At 43.6% G+C, this 12,934-nt stretch overlaps 1 protein-coding gene across 1 annotated transcript in view; it reads left to right on the top strand.

Moving 5' to 3' along the window:
- LOC126353870 (sodium channel protein Nach-like) overlaps nucleotides 1-12,934 on the top strand; it is a 224,665-nt gene that overhangs the window by 102,198 nt on the left and 109,533 nt on the right. The window contains exon 4 of the mRNA XM_050003093.1: nucleotides 2,784-2,958. Coding sequence (XP_049859050.1) covers nucleotides 2,784-2,958 — 175 coding nt within the window. The remainder of the gene's footprint in view (nucleotides 1-2,783; nucleotides 2,959-12,934) is intronic.

The raw sequence follows: 12,934 nt of genomic DNA, 5'->3' as shown, positions 1-12,934 counted from the left end.
AACACTCTTCTGAGTTTAAACACTTCCACTGGCCACTAAATTCCCCAGATATGAACATTGTTGAGCGTATGTGGGATGTCTTTCAACGTGCTGTTCAGAACAGGTCTCCAACCGTCGTACTCTGACGGATTTATGGGCAGCCCTGCAGGATTCATGGTGTCAGTTCCCTCCAGCACTACTTCAGACATTAGTCGAATCCATGCCACATTCTGTTGCGGCACTTCTGCGTGCTCGTTGGGGCCCTACACGACATTAGTCAGGTGTGTCAGTTTCTATGGCTCTTCAGTGTACAATTTATACCAGATTGTATTGACTGACGCTCACCATATTAAATGCCCTCAATATAATGTTCCCGCATATCGATCTCATTCTCTACCACATGGAAGGTCTGTGTGCCATCAGCGCATCCATCTTTGTCGATGTCTCTCAAGGACCATCCTATGACATGGTTAATGTCTTCTCTTGTGCTGTAGCGCATGACATGAAGAGTTTTCTTCATTTCGGTGAATAAGTCCTACCCATACGGGCTCATATTGGGTTAATAAGGCTGATGTTCCACTACCTCACACTCCCACACACGAAGGAGCATCTGCACGTGTTTTTTCGTGCGGTATCGTGCAGTGTCATGAAGTATGATGGGATGTGGGGTATCTGCGATCCACATGCTGCAGGGAGGTCCGCAGCCCAGTTGTCATATTGTCCAAGGGGCGTCATTCCAAGCCTGGACAATCTCGAATGACATACTTGCCAGCAAGAAATACTTTCATCTATTCGCCACCGTACGCTGTGGCAATGTTGCGTCACCACACGCCTTACGTCATCCCTGAAAACATTGTTGTGTGCTCACACCACAAGCCTTTTAATCATCATCCATGGATTTCGTTCCTGTTTTCTAAACATACTGTTAGGGCACGTGAACTGGTCGCCCGCACTTCCGGACAGTATACGAGGGTCGGTCAAAAAGTAATGCCTCCAATTTTTTTTCTACTTAAAAAAATTAAGTTAGGTGAAAAATTTGAATTTGGCGCCATTCCTCAAACCTTCTGCAATCCACTGCAGTAGTAACTTTCTGTGTCAACAGGTGGCAGCACAGCAGAAGTTTGTAAGATGGCCGACATCGATGTTCGTTTGAGACAGCGTTGTGTGATTGAATTCTTGAATGCAGAAGGTGAAACGCCCATACGCATTCATGAAAGACTGAAGAAGGTGTATGGTGTTGTGACAGTGGATGTCAGCACTGTTAGACGATGGGTTCGTCGTTGTAAGGAAGCTGAAGGGCAAACACCGTTGACTGACGAAAAGCGGAGCGGCAGGCCGGTGAGTGCAGTGACTCCACACAACATTCAGCAAGTTGATGACATCATTCGTGGTGACCGTCGGGTAACTGCAGATGAAGTGTGTCGCATTATTTCTCTTAGTAAAGGCAGTGTGATCACGATTATTAAACAATTGGGGTACTCAAAAGTTTGTGCACGGTGGGTTCCAAGAATGTTAACCGATCAGAATAAAGAGGCAAGGAAAACAATAGGCTCCCAACACTTGCAGCGCTTCCGTTTGGAGGGAGATGAGTTTCTGAAAAAAAAAATGTGACCGGGGACGAAACATGGGTGCATTTTTTTGAACCCGAATCAAAGAGGCAGTCAATGGAGTGGCGTCACACAAGCTCGCCGAGGAAGAAAAAATTCAAAACTGTGCGATCGGCAGGGAAAGTTATGGCAACAGTTTTCTGGGATACAGAGGGTGTGATTCTGGTTGATTTTTTGGAGCAGGGATGCACAATAAATTCTGTTCAATACGTCACAACCCTCAAAAAACTTAAAGCACGTCTTCAGCGAGTTCGCCCAACAAAATCAATGGCAGATGTTCTTATTTTGCATGACAATGCAAGACCACACACCAGTCGTCACACCTCTGACGAGATTGTCAAAATTGGATGGGAAGTTTTGCCTCATCCCCCATACAGCCCTGACCTGGCACCATCAGACTTCCATCTGTTCGGGCCACTAAAAGAAGCTCATCGTGGGATTCATTTTGAAGATGAGGAGGCCGTCAAAACATCCGTGCGTCAATGGCTTAGGAAGCAGAGCTGTGATTTTTACCGTGCTGGGATACATGCCCTTGTTCAAAGATGGACCAAAACTGTAGAGATGGGCGGAGATTACATTGAAAAATGACAAAATGATCCTCAGTGTTGTGGTTTTCAACCTATGTAATTGCATTTAAATTTCCTGACAATTAAACGTAGAAAAAAAAATAGGAGGCATTACTTTTTGACTGACCTTCGTACATTGCAGCTGACTCAAATACAGTTGTTGGCACTCACTGCACTAATTCAATTGACCTTATGCTATCAGCTACAGGTAGCGTGCCTGCCATTAGGCCCATCCGTCGTGTTGTGGCAGTGTTGTCCAGCTTTTTGTCCAACTCTAGTATAATCAACTGCAGACTTACATATAATCAACTCTTCTCCGATTTCCGAATTTAGATCTTTGTCAGCTCTGTTGCATCCCTTTACAGCTCTTAGAAACCTTATCTCTGTTGCTTGTACTGTGTAACATTCTTGACGTTTACTTATAACCTACGACTGCAAGCGAAACATTCGTGCTTGACTGCTTATGATCCCAGATACCACACTGTAACTATGTCAACTCAATACCTAGTACTGGTAGGATCAGTTGGGCTGGGTCCTTCAACTATAGTGTTCTGGATTTGCAACACTACACTTTCTAAGATGCAAAATCGGTATTAGAGAGCCTTGAACGACGCGCTGTTGGCTGTGGCAGAGAAGTGGGCAACGCCGCGGCCGCCAGATGGCATCCCGGGGCTGGAGCTGGAGCGCGAGGAGTCCATCGAGTGCCCTGAGTGCCTGCCCTCGTGCAGCGACGTCCTCTACACCATCAGGGCCAACTCCGCGCCCTTCGCCCCACCCAACGGGCTCGACACTTCACACCCACTCCTGTGAGTACCTGTGGCTTGCTGCAATACACACAAAGCTGCATACAACACGGCACCAGTGAGCTTTTCAATGAACGCTAAAGTCGTCAGTTTTAAATTGAACGTGTGACGTTTCTACAGTTTACATCTAGTCACATCTAGTCACGCCTTGTCAATGGAAATTACTGCTTTTGGAGAAAACAGATCCAACTCAATCAGTTGCTGAATGAACACTGCCAAGGGACGGTATGAATATGACATTTGGAGTAGGGTACCTTGCAGAAGGCCACTGCTTACAGTAACAAGTATTCTTTTATTTTATTTTATTTATTTACACGTCTAGTTCCGTAGAACCAAATTGAGGAGCGAATCTCCAAGGTCATGGAAAGTCAGCACATGAAATTAAACGTAAAAGTATTGATAATTAATGTCGATATAATGAATACTCATATTGTTTAGGTAATAATTATGGTAATTGATTTAGGAAAAAACAGATAAAAACAAAATGTTTATGAACCCAAAAAAGTCAAGCCATAGGTTTAAGTAAACGCAGTCAACAATACAACAAGAATCAGCTTAATGTTTCAAGGAACTCCTCGACAGAATAGAAAGAGTGACTCATGAGAAAACTCTTCGGTTTAGATTTGAAAGGGCGTGGATTACTGCTAAGAATTCTGAATTCTTGTGGTAGCTCATTGAAGATGGATACAGCAGTATATTGCACACCTTTCTGCATAAGACTTAAAAGAAGTGCGATCCAAATGCAAATTGGATTTCTGCCTAGTATTAACTGCGTGAAGGCTGCTAATTCTTGGTAATAAACTGATATTGTTGACAAGAAACAGCAATAATGATTTTATATATATATATATATATATATATATATATATATATATATATATATATATAGAGAGAGAGAGAGAGAGAGAGAGAGGCGACTGTCAGAATATCCATACTAGTGAACAAGAGTCGACAACTGGTTCGCGAACTTACACCACTTATAGTCCGAAATGCCCGTTTATGAGCCAAAAATATCCTTTGAGAATGGGAAGAGTTACCTCAAAATATAATAGCGTATGGCATAAGCAAAAATAAGCAAAGTAGACAAATTTTCGTGTAGAACGATCGCTTACTTCGGATACCGTTGGAATAGTAAAAATGGCAGCATTAGGTCTTTGGACAAGATCCTGAACGTTGGCTTTCCACGACAGTTTACTATGTATCTGAACACCTAGAAATTTGAACTGTTCAGTTTCACTAATCATATGGCCATTCCGTAAAATTAAAACGGTTTGTTTGAATTGTGTGTTAGAAACTGTAATAACTGTCTTACTGTGATTTACCGTTAGTTTATTTCCTGCAAGCCACGAACTTATGTCATGAACTGCAATATTTGAAACAGAGACAACGTTGCGCACAACATCATTTACTACCAACAAACAGAAACAGAAATATTTTAGAGTTACCCGTAATACTAGAGGGCGTATCATGTATATAAAAAAGGAACAGGAGTGGCTCCAACTCTGACCCTGGGGCACCCCCCATTTGACTGTACCCCATTCAGACACCACATAACAGTGTTTCTCAACACTGTGAATAATGACCTTTTGCTGTCTGTTGCTAAAGAGAGAGGTGAACCAATTGTGAGCTACTCCCCGTATTCCATAATAGTCCAAATTCTGGAGCAATATTTTCTCATGAACACAATCAAATGCCTTAGTTAAATCAAGAAATATGCTTGGTGTTTGAAACCTTTTGTTTAATCCATCCAGTACCTCACAGAGAAAAGAAAATATAGTATTTTCAGTTATTAAACTACTTCTAAAGCCGAATGTGCATTTGATATCAAATTACATGATATAAAATGATCAATTATCCTTACATGCACAGCCTTCTCAATGACTTTAGCAAACACTGGTGGGCCGGCCCTGGTGGACGAGCGGTTCTAGGCGCTTCAGTCTGGAACCGCGCGACCGCTACAGTCGCAGTTTAGAATCCTGCCTCGGGCATGGGTTAGCTAGGTTTAAGTAGTTCTAAGTTCTAGGGGACTGATGACCTCAGATAAGTCCCATAGTGCTCGGAGCCATTTGTACCAAACACTGATGGAATAGATATAGGACAAAAATTGTCTTCATTATGCCTTTCTCCCTTTTTATAAAGCGGCTTTACTACTGAGTACTTTAATTGTTCAGGAAACTGACAATTCTTAAAGGAGCAATTATAAATATGGGTAAGCACAGCGCTAACATCTGCCTGGCATCGTCCTGGACACCTTGCAATATCAAAGAGAGTCCTTCCTTAGTCTTCAGTGATTTATTATTGACACAATCTCCCTCTTGTCAGTATCACAGAGGAATGTTTCAGACACAAATCTTGGAAAGGCATTTGCCAAGAGTTATATGATTCCTTGTAGAAACTAAGTTTTTATTAGTTCACCAGCGATGTCCAGAAAATGGTGGTTAAATACTGTACTTATACCTGACTTAGCAGTAACGGAAATATTTTTATTGCGAACTGACTTCATATCATCGAAATTGTGCTTCTGACCAGACACTTCCTTCACAACTGACCCTATGGTTTTAATTTCATCCTTGAATTAGCTATTCTATTTGCATACAACGTATTCTTTGCCTTTCTAATAACAATTTTAAACACCTTAGAATTCTGTTTGTAATGGGCTACCATAGCTTGATTGTGACTACTTCTAACATTTTGATATAATTCCCACTTTGCTGTACATGATATCCTTATCCCACTAGTTAGCCACTCAGGCGGCCTTATACTGTTGGTACCCTGTCTAGAGTGTTCTAATGGAAAGTAACTGTCAAAGAGCTGAGAAATGTGTTAAGCAAAGCATTTGTCATCTATGTTATCGGCACTATAATCATCCTGCCACTCTAGTTCCTTGAAGAGGTTTAAATAACTTTCTCTGGATTAGTTTTCCTACATAGTTTGTAATTATATGTGACATTTGTTTGAATACAAAAGCCTTTTAGTGTTAAAAATTATGCATCATGGTCTGAAAGGCGCCATTCACGCTTCTACTAACAGAATGCCCATCTCTTAATGAAGAATGAATAAAAATATTGTCTATGGCTGTGCTACTGTTTCCCTGCACACTGGGTGGAAAAAACACAATATTCATTACATTATATAAGTTTAGGAGATGTACCAATATCCTTTTACTTGCACAATCATACACAAAATTAATATTGAAGTCACCACATATAACAAATTTTTGGTGCTTCCTATAAAGTGAACCAAAAACCCTTTCTATCTTGAGCAGAAATGCTCTGAAGTTAGAATTATGGGACCTATAAACAACAACAATTATAAGTTTACTTTCACTAAATTCAACTTCCCCTGCACAACATTCAGATATCTGTTCAGTGCAGTCCCGTCATACGTCTATGGACTCAAATGGAATACTGTTTTTTTACGTACATGGCCACTGCCCCTCCCCGCAAGGAACTCCGTGAAAAACAGCCAGCTAATCTGTATCCTCGTAAAGGAAGCCTCTGAAATGTCAAATTATTTAAGTGGTGCTCCGATATACCAATAATGTCAGAGTCATTATCTATATGCAGTTCACTTACTTTGTTTCTAATAACTCTTATATTTTGATGAAATACGCTAATTACTTCTTACTTGGACACCTGTCCTCCTCTGAAGGTGATTCCTTTATTAGACGGACTTGCTTTAAGCAGGTATATCAGTCAGCTGACTTCAGTCTAAAAAAGGTGCAGCTCTAACAACAACTAGTACGGGAATTTTTCCACGAGTGGTCCAACCACCCCTTCCCATACACTCAACTGGCACTACTTAAATGTGACTCATGCCCTCTGCCATCAGCGCCCTTCCCAGCGCCATGTTAACACGCTTAACGGCTGTATTAAGATGAGGCCGATCATGACGCTGACACAGTTGCACGAACTTCAAATTAGTGCCGGTGACCGGCACTCCTTCCCGCTCGGGAAGCAGTGCGTTAGACCACACGGCTAGCCAGGCGGGCCGAGAAACAGGGCTACTGAAGTCGTGAGTATTGAGCTCATTGAACTCCTTGTTGCTAGGACGTGGCAAGAAAGGCCAGTGGCACGCTTAGGACATTGGGTGGCCGAGGAACGTATTTTCGGCCGTTATCCCTGAATTACATTAAGGATGTTACAGCCTTGTGAGAAGGCTGGCGATGATAACAGTGGTTTCGGGTAGGGGTACCGTAAGGCCCCTTCTCAGAGCTGCGGGGAAGACGGCTGGTCCCGACGGATAGCCAAAACACTCTGGGTCATTCCCCGAAACATACACTCCTGGAAATGGAAAAAAGAACACATTGACACCGGTGTGTCAGACCCACCATACTTGCTCCGGACACTGCGAGAGGGCTGTACAAGCAGTGATCACACGCACGGCACAGCGGACACACCAGGAACCGCGGTGTTGGCCGTCGAATGGCGATAGCTGCGCAGCATTTGTGCACCGCAGCCGTCAGTGTCAGCCAGTTTGCCGTGGCATACAGAGCTCCATCGCAGTCTTTAACACTGGTAGCATGCCGCGACAGCGTGGACGTGAACCGTATGTGCAGTTGACGGACTTTGAGCGAGGGCGTATAGTGGGCACGTGGGAGGCCGGGTGGACGTACGCCGAATTGTTCAACACGTGGGGCGTGAGGTCTCCACAGTACATCGATGTTGTCGCCAGTGGTCGGCGGAAGGTGCACGTGCCCGTCGATCTGGGACCAGACCGCAGCGACGCACGGATGCACGCCAAGACCGTAGGATCCTACGCAGTGCCGTAGGGGACCGCACCGCCACCTCCCAGCAAATTAGGGACACTGTTGCTCCTGGGGTATCGGCGAGGACCATTCGCAACCGTCTCCATGAAGCTGGGCTACGGTCCTGCACACCGTTAGGCCGTCTTCCGCTCACGCCCCAACATCGTGCAGCCCGCCTCCAGTGGTGTCGCGACAGGCGTGAATGGAGGGACGAATGGAGACGTGTCGTCTTCAGCGATGAGAGTCGCTTCTGCCTTGGTGCCAATGATGGTCGTATGCGTGTTTGGTGCCGTGTAGGTGAGCGCCACAATCAGGACTGCATACGACCGAGGTGCACTGGGCCAACACCCGGCGTCATGGTGTGGGGAGCGATCTCCTAGACTGGCCGTACACCTCTGGTGATCGTCAAGGGGACTCTGAATAGTGCACGGTACATCCAAACCGTCATCGAACCAATCGTTCTACCATTCCTAGACCGGCAAGGGAACTTGCTGTTCCAACAGGACAATGCACGTCCGCATGTATCCCGTGCCACCCAACGTGCTCTAGAAGGTGTAAGTCAACTACCCTGGCCACCAAGATCTCCGGATCTGTCCCCCATTGAGCATGTTTGGGACTGGATGAAGCGTCGTCTCACGCGGTCTGCACGTCCATCACGAACGCTGGTCCAACTGAGGCGCCAGGTGGAAATGGCATGGCAAGCCGTTCCACAGGACTACATCCAGCATCTCTATGATCGTCTCCATGGGAGAATAGTAGCCTGCATTGCTGCGAAAGGTGGATATACACTGTACTAGTGCCGACATTGTGCATGCTCTATTGCTTGTGTCTATGTGCCTGTGGTTCTGTCAGTGTGATCATGTGATGTATCTGACCCCAGGAATGTGTCAATAAAGTATCCCCTTCCTGGGACAATGAATTCACGGTGTTCTTATTTCAATTTCCAGGAGTGTATATGCAGAGAAAGATGTCACTACCATATTACCGTACACAGTATGGGAACGAGCTGCTTTATGCGGCCAGACGAATTTTCAGCCATTGAAGATACTCTTAATAGCCAAGATCGCATTCAGTACTATGTATTCCTGATGAAACAGGATTTTTTGAAGATCAGCGATCTGCACTATAAAATAGTTCTTCAACTCAAATACTGATCGCTCCATCTCATCTCTAATTGTGAGAAATTTCAATTTTCTGCCAAACAGGTTGAAAGACCGTCCAATGCCAACTTCTAGTTAGTTTATGGAAATACAACAAGCGCATTCAAAGAACACTCTGCGGGCTGCTCCTGGAATTTTGAATGCGAAGAGGAATTTTCGGCTGTCATGGCGGCGAAACTCGGGATCCCTCCCTTCCACCGGTAGCGTAGAGAACAGCTGAGCTGAATAAAATAGGAGAGCACAGTCAGACGGAGTCGGGTTCCAGGACGTGGTTTCACATCTCGTCGTAGAGACATCGCGAGGTGTCCGGGCCAGCCTGAAGCTTCTTTCGTTTTTCTTTTTGAGTAAGTGTCGCGGTTAGTGTTTGCACTGTTTTTCCTCTAAGCAACTCGCAATTTGTGTATTTACTTCAAGACGTGAGTTTCCTTTTTATTGTGGACTTATTGTATTTGAATTGTGAGTCGATCATCTCCTTGGTCATTGCATTTGCGAGCTGCGCAGGCTTTGACATGCCATTAGCTTTTAGCGCAGCCATCTTCCACAGAGCATTCACATGTGTTCGGCATTCATTCAGTGCAGTCAGTGTAAGTAGGACTGTTGTCTCTTGAATGGGTAATTTCTCTCTCTTCCTTACTAATTTCATTATCCGTAACAGGGCAAGTTGTCGCTATAGTTTCCATTGATGCTACTCATATGTTTGAATCATTAAAATAAAGATTAATTTTAACGAACATAATTGTTTTTTCTGTCCTACAACACTTCGATGAGGGAACCATTCTCTGTAAATAAATATCACTATACGGCTCTGCATGCCTAAACTGTGCCCTCGTTGTACCAGCGTTCCGATGTAAAACAGGTGTCATTATCTGGAACATTTTTTTATTAACCAGGAAAGGTAATGGTTTAATTCCTTCTGTTAACGAAATTGTGGGAGTTTATTTATCGTTAATTAAACTTCACTTGCATGTGCTCTGAACTGCATGAGTGACTACCACTGCAAGAGTTGTTCCGTGCTGTTATAAACCTACAGGATGTCGAATATCTGGTAGAATTAATGATGTTTTGAGTCAGCAAGCGTGATAGGTAGCTTGCCACTCACTACTGTCAAACTCTTGACGGATCACAGTAACCTTGAAGCACTACACACTCAAAGACTGGAGCATTATAAATTTTAGGTTCTAAGACCAAAGCAGTCAAAATTATGGCTACTTATACCACATATTTTGATGCTCGCAAAGTCATTCATCAATAACAGTGAGTGAAATATTTGCATAATCGTCTGCCCTGGTGGTTTAGAAGTAAAAGCATGTTCCTCAAACTGAGAGGTCGCGCAATCATTTCTCGAGCGGACCACGGAATTTTGTCTTCTTGCTTACCTAGCCTTTATCTCTCAATGAATTGAGGAATTGCCAGATACAACACATTGTTCCCTTTCCCTCGGTTGGACAACAGGAGCAGGTTGAGGGCACGCAAGTCGTGGCTTCCAATAGAAAGACCAGCACTAGACCACAGAACCACACGAAATTATTATTATTGTTATTGTTATTATTACTATCCATACTTGTATACATAATTGAGCTTTTGCGGAACTCTCAGGACGCGAGTCCTACTCGCTCTTCTCCGGTTTTAATTTAAAAAAGAAACTGCAAAGCGTCGTGTTCATCCATGTCCTAATGAGCAATGACGCATTTAACCTACAGTATGTGGAGGATGTATTTCGAGGCACAGATAGCCCACTCATTCAGGTTATCGTGAACGTGTAGCAACATGATTATTTCAGTTCTCTCTTCGTTCTACATCTTAGATGGGTGCCCTTACACTCACCTCTTCCAAGATTTACCACAGTCATGTTCACACGTCTGCATGCATATGTTTGAGAAACACATGAGCACTGTATCGTATTACGACTGGCTAGTTAAATCACTCGATATTAACCCCTTAGAAAATATCTCCTCCCCCCCTCCCCCCCCCCCCCCATGAACCATGGACCTTGCCGTTGGTGGGGAGGCTTGCGTGCCTCAGCGATACAGATAGCCGTACCGTAGGTGCAAACACAACGGAGGGATATCTGTTGAGAGGCCAGACAAACGTGTGGTTCCTGAAGAGAGGCAGCAGTCTTTTCAGTAGTTGCAGGGGCAACAGTCTGGATGGTTGACTGATGTGGCTTGTAATACTAACCAAAACTTCCTTGCTGTGCTGGTACTGCGAACGGTTGAAAGCAAGGGGAAACTACGGCCGTGGGCATGCAGCCTTACTGTATGGTTAAATGATGATGGCGTCCTCTTGGGTAAAGCATTCCGGAGGTAAAATAGTCCCCCGTTCGGATCTCCGGGTGGGGACTACTCAAGAGGATGTCGTTATCAGGAGAAAGAAAACTGGCGTTCTACGGATCGGAGCGTGGAATGTCAGATCCCTTCATCGGGCAGGTAGGTTAGAAAATTTAAAAAGGGAAATGGATAGGTTAAAGTTAGATATAGTTGAAATCAGTGAAGTTCGGTGGCAGGAGGAACAAGACTTCTGGTCAGGTGACTACAGGGTTATAAACACAAAATCAAATAGGGGTAATGAAGGTATAGGTTTAATAATGAATGGGAAAATAGGAATGCGAGTAAGCTACTACAAACTGCATAGTGAACGCATTATTGGGGCCAAGATAGATACGAAGCCCACGCCTACCACAGTAGTACAAGTTTATATGCCTACTAGCTCTGCAAGTGACGAAGAAATTGAAGAAATGTATGATGAAATAAAAGAAATTATTCAGATAGTGAAGGGAGACGAAAATTTAATAGTCATGGGTGACTGGAATCCGTCAGTAGGAAAAGGGAGAGAAAGAAACGTAGTAGGTGAATATGGATTGGGGGTAAGAAACGAAAGAGGAAGCCGCCTGGTAGAATTTTGCACAGAGCACAACTTAAACATAGCTAAGACTTGGTTCAAGAATCATAAAAGAAGATTGTATACATGGAAGAAGCCTGGAATACTGACAGATTATATAATGGTAAGACAGAGATTTAGGAACAAGGTTTTAAATTGTAAGACATTTCCAGGGGCAGATGTGGACTCTGACCACAATCTATTGGTTATGAACTGTAGATTAAAACTGAAGAAACTGCAAAAATGTGGGAATTTAAGGAGATGGGACCTGGATAAACTGACTAAGCTAGAGGTAATACAGAGTTTCAGGGAGAGCATAGGGGAACAATTGACAAGAATGGGGGAAAGAAATACAATAGAAGAAGAATTGGTAGCTTTGAGGGATGAAGTAGTGAAGGCAGCAGAGGATCAAGTAGGTAATAAGACGAGGGCTAGTAGAAATCCTTGGGTAACAGAAGAAATATTGAATTTAAGTGATGAAACGAGAAGATATAAAAATGCAGTTAATGAAGCAGGGAAAAGGAATACAAATGTCTCAAAAATCAGATCGACAGGAAGTGCAAAATGGCTAATCAGGGATGGTAGAGGAGAAATGTAAGAATGTAGAGGCTTATCTCACTAGGTGTAAGATAGACAGTGCCTACAGGAAAATTAAAGAGACCTTTGGAGAAAAGAGAGCCACTTGTATGAATATCAGGAGCTCAGATGGAAACCCAATTCTAACCAAAGAAGGGAAAGCAGAAAAGTGGAAGGAGTATATAGAGGGTCTATATAAGGCCGATGTACTTGAGGACAATATTATGGAAATGGAAGAGGATGTAGATGAAGATGAAATGGGAGATACGATATTGCGTGAAGAGTTTGACAGAGCACTGAAAGACCTGAGTAGAAACAAGGCCCCCAGAGTAGACAACATTCCATTAGAACTACTGACGGCATTGGGAGAGCCAGTCCTGACAAAACTCTACCATCTGGTGAGCAAGATGTATGAGACAGGCGAATTTCTCTCAGACTTCAAGAAGAATATAATTATTCCAATCCCAAAGAAAGCAAGTGCCGACAGATGTGAAAATTACGAACTATAAGTTTAATAAGTCACAGCTGCAAAATACTAACGAGAATTCTTTACAGACGAATGGAAAAACTAGTAGAAGCCGACCTCGGGGAAGATTAGTTTGGATTCCGCAGAAATGTC

The sequence above is a fragment of the Schistocerca gregaria genome, chromosome 1, assembly GCF_023897955.1.
Source record: "Schistocerca gregaria isolate iqSchGreg1 chromosome 1, iqSchGreg1.2, whole genome shotgun sequence".
Taxonomy (NCBI): domain Eukaryota; kingdom Metazoa; phylum Arthropoda; class Insecta; order Orthoptera; family Acrididae; genus Schistocerca; species Schistocerca gregaria.
This window is presented reverse-complemented; position numbering and strand designations above follow the sequence as displayed.